Below are 13,538 nucleotides of genomic sequence, written 5' to 3'. Positions count from 1 at the left end.
AGGAGGAGTTGCTGGGACATCAGGGTCCCCACACATTCCCAACCGGTCCGTAAGCCCAAGCCCACAAGAGCCACTGTGGCCTGCTGGAGTCTCAGCTTTCTGTCTCTCCCAAAGGACAGAAGGAACCCTCTCCCACATTTCCTCCCTCCAGTCGGAAGAAATTTGGAGTCGGACACAGCCGGGTTCGGTGATGTCAGGCACCCTCCCCTGCCCTCTTTGGGGTGCGAGTTTCCCAGCAGGTGGGATGATCGCGGGCTGGCCACTCTCACATTTTATAGACTCAATAGAAATCCTTTAATTTGTTTTTGTTAATGTTTTATTTGTTTTGAGAGTTGGGGTGAGAGAAAGAGGGAGAGAAACATCGATGTGCAAGAGACACATTGACTGGCTGCCTCCTGCACACCCCCAAGTGGGGACCTGGCCTGCAGCCCAGGTATGTGCCCTGACTGGGAATCGAACCGGTAACCTTTTGGTCCACAGGCCAGCGCTCAATCCACTGAGCTACACCAGCCAGGGCTAATTTGTTTTGAAAAAAATTCAAACCTCAGTGGATCTTCCCTAAAGATACAGCTTCTAGAAGACTGTGGTTCCTATACTTCTTATAAACGTTCAGGAAAAATAGTTCCACAAAAATAACTCTTCATAAAAATGATTGGTCTTTGGTGGCTCGATAGCAGTCTGCCCACCTCTAGAGACTGTCGTCGACCCGTCTGAACAGAGGGAAGGCGCGCAGCCTCCTGGCCCCACCGCTGCCCCCATCTGCGCCCCCGGGGTCTGCTGGCCTACTGCGTCTGTGTCTCTCCTAACCGAACACCCCAGCCTGTCCGTCTGTCCCCCCGCTGCTCATCCGTGTGGTGTCTGCCACTCTCTCTGTCACATGTCCACTGGAGCGTCGGGGGAACACGAGGCCTGTCTATGTGTCTGTCCTGTCAGGTCAGCAGGTTGCTGCGTCAGATGCTCCCACGCAGAGTCTGCAGGCCAGGCCAGTGGGGGCGTCCTTCTTTCAGGACAGGCTGCTGTGGGGATGCTTTCCAGGTCAGGCGTTGCCCGGAGCTGGGTAGTCAGGGCACAGGTCTATCTGAAGTGGTCTGCGGTCAACGGGCGAGACATGACAGGTGGGACCCAGGCCAGTCTGTTCCGGAGAGGTCGCTGGAGACCCCATGTCCCAGGGAGAAGGTCCTGTGTAGGCTGCGAGGTAGGGGTCACAAACGGCCGAGAAAACGGGGCGGTTGAGCCCAGAGGATTCTGGCTCCTGCTGTTCTTCCAGCCCGTGGAAGTCTCGAGCTTCACGCCAGGCTGTAACTGGTCCTCCTGCAGGGAGGGGAAGGAAGCCAGAGGGTGAGGGAGCAGTGGGGTCTCTGTCCAGCCACAGACCCCCCTGGGAGGGTCAGTGGCTGTTCCCTGTCTTCCTGGCCACTCCTCCCCTCCAGCACCCCTGTGAACACAACCACGAGCCTGTTTCCCAGCGCCCCACCACGCAGTCCTCCACCCGAGCGTCACTCCCTGAGTGCAATGCATGACATCAGTTTTACTTGGCTGGAGTGTGAGACCAGCCACACCGAGCCGAGGGGGGCCGATGATGAAGCCACCTTTGCCCCCACTGTGTGGTCCTCTGTAGGTACAGGCGCTCATGTTTGTTAAGTGCATGAGCATCTGCAAAACATGGACACGTGAAAGTCTGCGGGCCGTGTTGATACCGCTGATCTGCTTGGCCTCAGGCTCCGTGCTGGGCCCTTAGGACATAAAATGAGTAAACACAGCTGCAGCCTTCCAGGTCCCCACCATCTGCTGGGAAAGCCAGACAGTGAGGAGATCGTCCCTGCAGCAGACACAGTGCCGTGGGAGGAGGAAGGATAAGGCTCAGGGAGCTCTCAGCACAGCCTGCGGGGCGGGGCACAGCGGGGGAGTGGAAGATGGTCGATGCCTAGGTTCTGGCCCCCAGGCTGGAGGATGGTGGACCTGGTTGGGACAAGGAGATGAATTCCATCTGGGGCCCACTCAGACCGACTGCCATGGTCGTGGGGTGCCAGGTGGGAATGTCCAAGTGAAAGCCAGCTGTGTAGATCTGGAACTTGAAGGAAGTGTGGGGGGACGTTGGGTTGGGAGGGGGACAGCTATGGGAGTCACCAAGCACGCAGATGAGGTGCCTGGGATTACGGAGAGCACAAGGAACCGGTGAACATGGGTGCCCTCTGCTACCACCGTCCCACAGGTTATCAAAGGGAGGGGACTGAGCAAGGACCACCAGAGTAGCAAAGGAAAGTCCAGAAGATGGCGCCACTGAAGCCAAGGAAAGAGCTTCCAAAAGCAGGACTGTCTGGTGGTGTAAATACCGCCATGAGACCTCAGGACTGGTTGGCCTCACTGAGGCACACAGGCGTGCGCCTCCCTGGGTGTGGGTAGCCCTGCCATGTGTCCCCCGAGTGCGTGGGGTGCCCACCTTCGGAGGCTCAGCCGGCGGGAGGTGTCCTGGCTTGGCACCTGTGGAGTGGGGCTGACCATGAGGATGCAAAGACCCATGAGGATCATGCAGGTGGGCACGGCACCGATGAGGACCTTGAGGGTCACCACCACCTGCTCTGTCTGCTTGCAGGCTCCGGCCTCATACCCTGCAAACCTGGAGAAACAGCCCGTATGCAGCCAGCTCACATCCTCCCCTGCCTGGCTCCTGGGGGAGGGGTCCCAGATCCCCCACCTCTGCACCACCCTGAAACTTGAATCCATTCCTCAGCCAGACCAGCCTGAACATCATGGATGGGACTGTTGAGGGAATGGGCTGGCCAGAGAGGAGTCAAGAGAACTGAGAATGTGGGGGCTGAGGCTTCAATGGGGTGCAGCCCTCAAGAAAGGCCCCTTACAATTCACAGTGTAACCTGGGGCAGGTGATTCCCCCCCACACTCTCCAAAGAGCAGAGCTTGGGCCCTGGCTGGCTGGGGTGGGGGACTTGGCTCTTGTCCCCCGCCACTAGTCTTGTGCCCCTGGCACAGCCCCACTCTGGGACTCACTCCAGACTGAGCGTGGAGATGCCCAGGGCGCCTGCGCCTGACAGCTTGGTGAAGAAGACATAGGAGGAGTAGAAGATGGTCTCCATGCCCGGGCCGTGCGGGTGCTGCTGCTGGAAGTCGTCCACCACGTCTGGCAGCATGGACCTGGGGGCGGGGGCTGCGGAGTTATCCCTCGAACCCTTGGCAGCCACCAGCCTGCAAACTCTCTGGGTGCAGAGACCAAGTCAGAGTCGTCCCTGAGGCCCCACTGCCCGGGACCAGAACTGGCCCACAGGGAGCCAGGCAATCCGTGTGCCTGTTCCCCCACTCCCCCACCCCTCCACCGGCTGGCTGCCCCCCATTCCTGCTGTCTGGTGCTCTTCTGGGAGGGCTCCCAGGATGGAGGACCTGGTGACCTCCATGCCCTGCGAGCAGGAGAGCGGCTCCGGAGCACAGGCTGGCCACCGGGGACCTGGGACAACAGGCTGACGTGCAGGAGGGCAGACCCCTGAGGAAGGGGGTGAAGCTCCCCCATTTCCCTCCCCTCGCCCAGCCTACCAGGGCAGCAGCAGTGACACAGCGATGCTCACACCAGATACCAAGGCCACAACGTATGCCACAGGTGCTGTGGGCACAACAGCCAACAGGATTGCAAAAGGCACCATCACCTGGGGAGACAGACACACCGGCTGCTCCCTCTACCTGCTCCTCCTCCCCACCTTGCTCTGTCCCGCACACACTCCCCAGTGTTACTAGTGACCCCGTGCCTGGCCCTGCGCTGGGCACCGAAGACACAAGTGATTACAGGTCTGCCCTGCTGGCCCCCAGGAGGCTCAGGCCCCAAGGTCAACTTTCGCCAGCCCCTCTCCAAGCCTTGCTTCCTGCCCCACTCACGCAGATCCCGAAGGCCGACATCCTCTTCCCAAATCGCTGTAGAACCCACTCCCACAGCGGGGTGCTCAGTACAGCCGAGACCTGTGAGCAGACGGGACCATCACAGCCTGGCCGAGCTGCCAGCGCCTCGGCCCAGATTCACAAAGCCCTGGCTTTTGGGTGGGATGCCCCACCTCGACTTTGACCCCTGGCTAGAACCAGAGGCCACGAACTCGATGAATCTGGCCCCAATTCCACCCACTGCTGGAATGCAGGTGACCGAGGCCATGGCTGAGTCCAGCATGTTGACCACCAGAACTCTGGCCACACGTGTCATGTGAAGGACCACACATGTCCCCAACTCAGGCTCCTGAGTCACCTTGGCCCTGTCCCCCCAGGTCCTCTCACCAGGATGGTGAGCACCAGGCTCTGGATGTGGTCATGCAGCCGGGAGGCGTGTGTACAGAACAGGACCAGGTAGCTCTGCTCCACCTGCGGAGGGTGACAGGAAGTGGGCGTGCACAGGGACTGGCCGGACCTCAGAAGTCCAGAGCAAGGCCTGGGTCTCAATTCTGGCCCCCCTTTCGGGACCTTGAACTCTGGTTGCTGTCACCATTATGCACTTCCCGCCCCCTGCAAAGGATGCTTATCCCCGGCACAGGCGGAAACACCCTTCCTAGTCCGCCCGTCCCCTTGCACGACTAAGACTGGGTGGGCTTGACCACCCCAGGCTCTTTTGTCCTGGTGCCTGGGCCCTGACCGTCCTCAATCCCACAAGCTTGATCTAGATCTCTCTCCTCCCAGCACCAGCCTCTCTGAGCCACACGCCGGCCACTGGTTAAAACTCAGGTGTCATCCCACCGGGCCATGAGAGGCTGAACCTGAACCTGTGCTGGCTCAGCATGGCTGGAGGCAAGCCCGTGGGGACTGGCCTGGCCACAGGTACCTGAACGGCTGCTGAGATGAACAGGAAGGAGATCACCAGCTTCAGGTAGGGCGGGTGCCGCACAGTGAGGCCCAGCCCAGCCAGGAAGCCCACGCCCTGGCTGGAGGCTTCGGCAGAGGGGTCTGCGACATGGGAAGGAGACATCGGCTTGGCCGAGTTCCAAACCAAAACCCATTCCCAAGAGGAGCCCTGCCCCCAGCTTTTCTGCTTCCCGAATCCTGCTTGCACCTCTGTACCTGGCCGCTCCTTCACCCCCAAGTGGAGGAAACCGATGCACACAGGGTAAGTCACGGCAACCGCAGCGGCTGCAACGGAGTACAGACAAGCCTGTGGAACGGACAGAACTCGGGTGGGGGCGATGTCTCCAGCCCATGGGGGTGAGGTCCCCCAGGGGCAGGGCAGGTGCACCTCTCGGTGGGGGCAGAGGGACCCTCAGCCCAAGTCCAAGAATGCTGGGTACTCCTCCCAATCAGCCCAGCAGAAGCAGGGCCAAGCGCCCATGATGGTCCTCCTGTGCCTCCTGCATGCATCCATGCCACCGCAGGTTTGAGGGTCTGTGTTCTCTCTCTCCCTCCCTCTCCAGCCTCCCTGTCTCATTTATTAAAACAAACGTTCAGCCCTGGCTGGTGTGGTTCAGTGGATTGAGTGCTGACCTGCGAACCAAAAGGTCGCCCATTTGATTTCCAGCTGGGCACATGCCTGGGTTGTGGGCCAGGCCCCCAGTAGGGGGTGTGTGAGAGGCAACCACACATGGATGTTTCTCTCCCTCTCTTTCTCCCTCCCCTTCTCATTAAAAATAAATAAAATCTTTTTAAAAAAGAAATCCATTATTGCTGATTTCTTTATGCTGGACCCTGAGGTTAGGAAGACAGATCCAGGAGCAGAAAGTTACTGAGTGTCCAGATAAATGTAAAAAAAAAAAGACAGACAGTGCTACCTATCCTATAAAGACATGTGTAGGAGTGACAGTCACCCGGTTCCAGAGAGAGGCTGCCTCTGGGGAGAGAGGGAAGGGGGGGATGGGCAGGGCCTCACGGGTGTGGGTTGTGCACAACGGCTCGGCCCCACATTCCATTCGGGGCCCTGCACTTGGGGGTTAATTCTCTGCTGTCGCTGTCTTGAAATGCTTGGTCATTTATCTATGAATTTCTGTTTTGTAAGTGAAGTCGATGGAACTTCAAAGAGGCACCTTTGTTGAACCCTTCGGGGTGGGTTCTCAGCTTTCCACTCCCCACTCTGGGCACCCCAGGCCCTGCCTGGTCTCCTCCGCCCCCATTCAAGGCCACTGCCACCCTCAGTTCCACCCTCCCCCAGACGGTGGAGGGGAGGGGCTTGTGCAGGCAGAGGCCAGGCCAGGCACTGCACGCAAAAGCGTTTCGTCCTGAAACATGGGCAGGACTCGTAATCGGATGGAGTGGACGGCTGAGAGAAAGGAAGGAGTAAAGGGTGACACCTAGGGTTCTCTGGGATGGTGACATCATTTGCCGAAGGGGAAAATAGGTGACCTTGATGGCTGAAGTAGATGTGTGCCCCAGTGGGTGAAGAGGGACCTGCTTTGAGGGGCCCGGGTGGCTCCGTGTTTCCCTTTCACGAGGGGGTGGGGTGGGGCGTGATCGGGGCTGGCTGGGAGGCGTCACAGGAGGGGCTTTACCCAGAGCTCTGCAAGGACACCAAACCTCCTGCTGCCTTCCCCGCCCCTTCTCTGGGCTCTGCCTCCTCCCCTCCAGATGGCCCACTGGGGTGCTGTGTGTTTACGTTTAGAAGGCACCCGGGTGGGGGAGAAGCAGGTCTGGCGGGAGAGTGGGGTGCGTCCGCATGGGCACTCACTGCGCCGGGGGAGATGGTGACCGGCCCCGGGAGCTCGAGGTCCGCGTCCTCGCACCTGTGGGGGCTGTGGGCGCCGGACACAATGAGTCCGTGGACTGCGGCTCCCATCAGCGTCCCCGCCATCTCCATGGTGATCCCTGGGACACAGTGAGCGCTACGGTGACCGGCTCGCGCCCAGCCCCCCGCCCCTGGCCGCACCACCCCCCACTCCCACCCATGCAGGCACTCACGGTATGCGGTGGCCGAGTCCCGCTCCTTGGCGCTGGGGGTCAGGAGCATGGTGAGCGCTGTGTAGGGCACCTGTAAGAACTGAGGGGCGGAGTTTAGATGGCCGCCCTCAGCCCACGCCGCCAAAGTGGACAACCTGTCCCAGCCCGCCCGGTGCCAGGCTGGCAGTCCCCACAGATGCCCTCAAGCCAGGAGGCAAGGGCTGAGGGGCAGGAGGCGGGAGGAGCTAAAGGTAAGGGCCCGGCACTGGTGAGCAGGTGCCAGCGACGGAACCCTCCTGAACACCTATCCCTGACACACACACTTCAGAGTGGCCACTGGCCAGGGATTGCCCAGGAAGGGGGGCCACCTGCTTACCGTGGCCAGGGCCTGGAATAGGCAGTAGAAGGTCATGTACCAAAGGCCTCGAAGGCTGGTGAAGGGGGGCAGGAACCACGAGAAGAAGTAAGCCACGGCGATGAAGGGCGTGCAGCCCAGCACCCTGTGAGGACACAGTGGAGACAGAATGGCCACCGCACCAGGAGTGGGGGCATGAAAGGGCGGGCCTGGGGCAACCTCACCCCTCTGCCCCTGGACTAGCCCTGGACTGAGACTCTGGGTGGGAGCCACGGACGTGGAGGGCTAATGGGACATGGAGGAAGCCAGGAGTGAGGGCTGGGACTCTGGTTGGGACCCTTGGGTGCTTGGTGGTACCGTTCCATGTGTCAAGGACCCTGGAGCACAGGAGTTGTGCCTACTCTGGGAGACTTTCCAGGGCCTCCAGCCCACCCTGGCCACACTTAGACGTCTGGGCCAGGCCCTAGAGTCTTGGAGGCTTTGTCCAGCCCTGAGCCAGATGGTGAGGGAAAGTCCCCAAGAATGGCTCTGCACTGCATGACTCGGTCTGTCCCAGTCTGGTGCTGTCACCTACTGTCAGTCCCATCACCTGCTATCTTGTCCTGTCCTCTAACCATCCACAGGGTTTTCTACTAAGAAGCAGGGCTGTGACAGACACAGTGCCCTCAGGCTGTGGGCAGGTGCCAGACCTGAAGGACCAGGGGGCTGCTCACCAGGGCATGAGTCGTCCAGACCCTGTCCTCCTGCTTCTGTTGATGAGGAACCCGGCCACGGGGTCAGCAGCTGCCCCAGACACCTTCCCTCCAAACAGCACGAGGGACACTTGGGCGGCGGGGATCTGAGATGGACAGGGGAGGAAAGAGCCAAGCACTGGCAGAGTTGGAGAGGCCGTCCGGGCCTGCCCGTGCGCCAGGACGGTGAGCAGGCAACCTGGCTGAGCCAGAGGCACAGTGGGACGTCTCTCCGGCCTCCTGGCCAGGACGCCACCCTCGCAGGCTCCCAGAGGATGTCTGTACTAGTGAAGAAAGGGCGCGGGAGGGAGCTGACGGCCGCATGTCGGCTCACGCCGAGTCCCTTTGGAGAAGACACGAGGGACCCTCATCTGAGGTGGCCCAGTGCAAGAAGGGTGCACCCAGGGTGACAGGCTAGACTTTCTGTCTCATAATGGAAGTGTTTTATTGATTTTCTGGTTACATAAATGATACACTCACTATAAAAACATTCAAGCATTACAGAAAAACGTGGAGCAAAGCTCATCTGAAACCCCACCATCCTGAGACAACTTCCAGGCGCATTTCGATGATCATCCTTTCATGCATTTAGGTGCATTTGCAACTTATAATCTTCTATAAATACAACCATATCAGTGTCATATAAAAAGTCATTAATACCTCATTAAAAATTTCTTTTTAGCTCACTCTCTGTCCTCCACCATTGCCTCGTATGGCCAACGTTAACAGCCTGGAGTGATTTTCTGTACACTTTCTCCATGCTCATTTTCAATCATGTACTGACTCATACACACACACTACGGCTCATGTACACACATGTATGGGGCATGTCTTTGTTTTACTAACATGGGATCATTTTACATACTCTTCCCTAAGACTAACTTTTCTCACTTGGCAGTGCATCATGGAAATCCCTCCAAATCAACCACTGTAGATCTACCATCTTCTTTAAATGGCTACATAACTGTCCACTCTATGGAGACAGTACAAGCTATTACCCAACTGCTTCTGTAGTGTTGGGTATTCACATTGTTTCCCGTTTTCCACTAGGAACAGGCTACAACGAACACCCTTGAGGAGGTTGCCCTCCACAGCTTAGGTGGAAAGTGCTATCTGGGAAGCGTGGTGGGGTGGAAGGACCAGAGGCCACGGAAGATGGGAATAGGGGGTCCTGGGCTGATGCCCACACTTACCTGTGCCACATCTAGCAGGAAGAGCTGCAGGTAAAAGGCTGTGGCACTGGAGGCCACCTGGTTGGGGACCCCGCCAATGCCATAGCACACCTTCGTACAGAACGAGAGGCCACCAGCTCTGCTGTCCTGGGGGAGACAGAGGAGCTAAGCCCCGCCCTCACAGACACACAGCAGGTCCCACACGCCCCTGGCTTCCAGAAGCATCTCCAGTCCCCAGGTCTCCAGGGCTTTTCCTGCAACCTCTCAGTCCTAATTTGCCCCAAATCATCTTAAAGGGAAGTGAGACAGAAAAAAGAAAAAAAATCCTGAGACATGACCTCTAAGCTTTTCCAGGGGGAAGTTCTTCCCTGTATTTCCCCCTCAGGGCTTCCTGCTTCAGTGTTGTCTGGGTCAGCAAGCCTGAGTGAACGAGGGGTCAGGGGGCCCCCAACTTCACCACCAGGTCCCTGTGTGACCTTGAATAAAGCCACTTTCTCTCGCTAAGCCTTCGAATGGAAAAGTCCTGCCAGCTTCACAGGGTTGGTTTTCCTTTTTTAGAGATTTTTTGTGTTTAGAGAGAGGGAGAGGTGCATTGATGGGTCGCCTCTGGTAAGCGCCCTGGGAGGAATGGAACCGAGGACCGTGTGCTTTGTGGGCTGACGCCCCAGCAACTGAGCCCCACCAGCCAGAGCTGGCTGCACGGGGCTGCTTCCAAGAGCAGAGGGGGAGCTGGTTCTGGGAGCAGATTGTTGGATGTTCAGGACTTCTGCAGCCAGGCGTTGAATGACTAGCAGCCTAAAACCAGCCATGGTGAGAGTATGTGCAACCCTGAAATCAGCCAACATTACGTCCCCCCAGACTGTTTACCAGCCTACCGCTGAAACGAAATAATGTTTATGGTCCCAAATGTGTGTGTGTATGTGTGTGTGTGTACACGTGTATCACAAGCCCTAAGCTACCCAGCAGACCCCAGTCTCAAATACGCGACTGCCTCCTCACACCCCTATGTGGTCGACTAACATGCGTCTCATCTCGGCAGGGTCAACACACAGCTCGATTCCCATCCCATCCTATCGTTTCAACTGACTCCTCACCCTGTTGTCTCCATTGCATTAAGGGACCCAATGTCCACTCAGCAGCTCAGGCCACAGACCCGGGAGTCTGCCTCGCTTCCCCTTTCCCGAGCCCCCTGTCTAATCTGTCCATGAGAGCCTGCTTAGTGGCTCCCCTGCTTCTGCTCCCGGCCCCTACCATCCACTGTCCATCCAGCAGCCAAAGCGATCTTTCCCTAACAGTTAGGTGGTGTCTCCTCTCTGCCTAAAACCCTCCCACAGCTCGCCAGTGAACTCTGAGGAAAACTCCAAGTCCTGCCCTGGCTGAGTAGCTCAGCTGGTTAGAACATTGTCCTGGTGCACCAAGGTTGCAGGTTCGATCCCCAGTCCAGGCACACATGAGAATCAACCAACGACTACACAAGTAAATGGAACAGCAAATTAGTGGGTCTCTCTCTCCCCGCCCTTCTTTTTGCTCTCTCTAAAAATCCAAAACAAACAAACAAAAAACCCTCCCAGTCCTCACCATACAGCCCACAAGAGCCCACCCAGCCTGCCCCCATTCCCACCTCACTTCAGACAGCTCTCCTCCACCACGGGGTCTCCCTTCCTAGTCCTCAAAATGGCCAAGCCTGCTGCTGCCTGCGGGCCTCTGCACTTCCTGTTCCTTCTGTCTGAGAGGTTCTTTCTCCAGGCCCTTGCCGAGCTGACCCCTTGTCACTCACGTTTAAGCCTAAGGGTCATCTTCTCAGGGTGGCCTTCCCTGGCCACCCAAGTCTCTCTTTCAGTTGTGCCTACCAACTGACGTGCTCTTACTTGTCTCCTGCCTGTCTTCATCAGAAGGCACGTCGTCTGAGAGCATGACCTATGTGTCCGGCACCGTGTGTCCCCAGTGCCTAGAACAGTGCTCGATACACAGTAACGCTCACCACGTACTTACTGGAAGAACAAATGCCATGAAGACACTGTGTAAGGGGCCCTTTCTCTGAGAGATGCTGGGAATTCTTTCTCATCTGTGCTTGGGGGTGGGGGTGGGGGAGTGGACAGCATACGGCTTCACCCACTTTGGTATCTTGCCCGACACCCAGAGGGACTCTTTCGAAGGGAAGGTCTTCCCAGATAAGGGTTTATCGTATCCTTTGCACACTCTCCCTACACACAGAAGAAAACCACACGCGAAGCAGGATGTGGTCTCCTTTTCTGACATTGTGCGAACATTATTTCGACTTCCAGGAGACTTCTGACAATAGGCAGGATCCACCAGGATAGCCCTCCTGCCCCGCCCCATCGTGGGGTTCTTATTTCCCCCTAAATGTGCTTAGCAAGTTTCTGGCACACAGAAGGCACTTGAAGGATAGGGGGGACAATTCCTGCTGAAACTAGGTCTATGATACATAGCGATCTTGGAGTCTTGACGGTTTCATGTGCTTGAATTAGACGCCCTTCACAGTTGGCTGTGCACAAGTTTTAGTGTTAGACACACCCGAATCCAAATTCTGCACCTGCCTTTTCCTGCTGTGCGGCCCAGGCCAGGTCGCCTGACCTGGCTGCCTCAGTGTCCTCTCATGTTAAGTGGAGATAATACAGCCTCATAGGGTTGTTAAGAGAGAATTAAATGCCAGCAATTTGTTGGCCACGTTGGTTTCCCTTCTTGCTGTTCATCTCGCCCTGAATTTCTAAATGTCACTGGAAAAATGCGAATCCTCGGGGAGCCTCTGCATTGAAGTTTGTTCGGGGTTGGGGGCCACAGTCCTTCGCTCTGAGGGGCTCTTGCTTTGCAGCAGAGGCCGTAGGAAGTTGAGCGGGCGGCGCGGTGAAGCCACAGAGGATGAACATGTCTCCTCCTACAAGCCGACGGGATCTTACATTCAGCAGACACCGACTCCAACACCCCCACCCTTGTGACATGGGTCCCAGCGCCACCAGCCCTGCGTTCCCACCTGCCCTCCAACATCACGCTGGGGCCTGGGAGCCAGGAAGGACATCTCTGGGGACGATCTCCCGAAGGAGAGCCTGGCTCCTGGGCAAGCAAGGCCAGGGTTTGAGAAGGTGGGGACGGGGGAAGGCAGGCCGCCCCCGCAGGCACGACTGCGAGATCCCTCTGGGAAGGCCTGGAGGGTGGCGGGCGAGAGCCGCCCGGGATGGGAATCAGGAGGCCAGAGACAGGCCCTGGGTCTGCCTGGCTACCTGAAGGAACCAGCAAGGGACTCCCTCGCCTAGGACTCCGTTTCGCAGGCTGTTCTCTTCCCGGCTCCCGAGTATCCTCAGTCCCCCGCCTCTCAAGTGGCAAACCCCACTAGGGGCAGTTCAGGTGGAGGACCCTGCAAGGCTGGTCAAAGGGCTGCGACCCAGCTCCCTCAAGGTCCTTGGGACCCCTCTGCCCTCGCCCCCCCCCCCCACCTGTCGGGCTACTCCCAGCTCCCCTGTGGCGCCGCGCTTTTTCTGAGCTCACCGAGCCGGGCTCCAGGGCGTGCGCTTCCCCCGCGGGCGCTGGCACCTCGTCCGCAGGGGTCTGGGTCCCTCCGGCGGAAGCCGCCATCCTGCACAGCCGCAGCGCCCGCGACCCCGGGGCTATCTGCACGCGGGGAGGGCGGATCCCTCGTGGAGAGGGCGCGGCGAGGGGGTGGGGGGTGGGCCGGCTGGGGAAAGGTCAGAAACCGGGAAGCTGTGAAAGTTTCTTTTTCCCCAAAGGGAAAAACACCTAGAGAGCAAATTCGCTGGGGGGAGAAGTCCCTGGGGGCTGTTTTCCTTGGGGTGGTCCCGCCAGGCAGTGAGAACTGGAGGCAGTGGGAGCTCAACTCTTCCGCCAAATCCTCCAGGGTGAAAGTCAGCAAGGAAGTTTATTTGAAAAAAACGAAGCAATAGAATTGACTTGTTCAGATTAAGATGATGGCTGAGCAGGTTTGTAAGCTGCTAAAGTTGATACCGGATGCCCACAATATACGTTTTCCAGCCTCCTACAAAACAGGGGTGTGGCCCCGTATGCTCTGGCCCTTGAAGGCAGGCCGCCTGAGGTACACAATTTCCCAGATAGGTCCTTACAAACAAAGGGGTTACGTCATACATGCAACGCAAGGGAAAAATGCAGCGCTGACCTAAGTGTAAGGGCTAAAACGAAAAAAACTCTTGGAAGAAACCAGCAGCAAATCTTCATAAGCATGAGTTACATAATTCTTTTTCGGATGGGACACCACAAGCCCAAACGGACGATACATCGAAACGAAAAACTTTGGGCTGCACGCCAACCAAGTAAGTGAAAAGATGACCCACAAAAAGATGGAATATTTGCAAACCATAAGGACTTGTATTGGACCATATAAATAGCTCTTCCAACTCAATAAGAAGACAAATAACCCAAGTTAGGAATGAGCGAAGGATTTTGATATTT

The 13,538-nt window shown here is 57.6% G+C and overlaps 1 protein-coding gene across 1 annotated transcript; it reads right to left on the bottom strand.

Moving 5' to 3' along the window:
* Nucleotides 1-479: 479 nt before the first annotated feature.
* MFSD2B (major facilitator superfamily domain containing 2B) lies at nucleotides 480-13,083 on the bottom strand. The gene is made up of 14 exons (XM_028514817.2): nucleotides 12,603-13,083; nucleotides 9,120-9,245; nucleotides 7,909-8,033; nucleotides 7,217-7,340; nucleotides 6,862-6,940; nucleotides 6,632-6,768; nucleotides 5,041-5,131; nucleotides 4,805-4,926; nucleotides 4,267-4,350; nucleotides 3,880-3,960; nucleotides 3,544-3,653; nucleotides 3,007-3,150; nucleotides 2,441-2,617; nucleotides 480-1,311 (listed from the first exon to the last, which is right to left on the bottom strand). The coding sequence occupies exons 1-14, from the start codon at nucleotides 12,687-12,689 to the stop codon at nucleotides 1,287-1,289; spliced, it is 1,512 nt and encodes a 503-aa protein (XP_028370618.2). The 5' UTR covers nucleotides 12,690-13,083; the 3' UTR covers nucleotides 480-1,286.
* Nucleotides 13,084-13,538: the final 455 nt, after the last annotated feature.

The sequence above is a fragment of the Phyllostomus discolor genome, chromosome 6 (genome assembly GCF_004126475.2).
Source record: "Phyllostomus discolor isolate MPI-MPIP mPhyDis1 chromosome 6, mPhyDis1.pri.v3, whole genome shotgun sequence".
In the NCBI taxonomy this organism is placed as follows: Eukaryota; Metazoa; Chordata; class Mammalia; order Chiroptera; family Phyllostomidae; genus Phyllostomus; species Phyllostomus discolor.
The sequence above is the reverse complement of the archived record's forward strand: the minus strand, read 5'-3'. Positions and strand labels throughout refer to the sequence as shown.

What these genes read in the sequence shown, in the direction of transcription:
- MFSD2B (XM_028514817.2), bottom strand. Translation starts at nt 12,689, where the DNA reads ATGGCGGCTTCCGCCGGAGGGACCCAGACCCCTGCGGACGAGGTGCCA. An exon ending in TCCTGCTAGATGTGGCACAG is followed by an intron (nt 8,034 to 9,119) that starts GTAAGTGTGGGC and finishes TGTCCATCTCAG; the next exon opens with ATCCCCGCCGCCCAAGTGTC. An exon ending in TCTGGACGACTCATGCCCTG is followed by an intron (nt 7,341 to 7,908) that starts GTGAGCAGCCCC and finishes GTGTCCTCACAG; the next exon opens with GGTGCTGGGCTGCACGCCCT.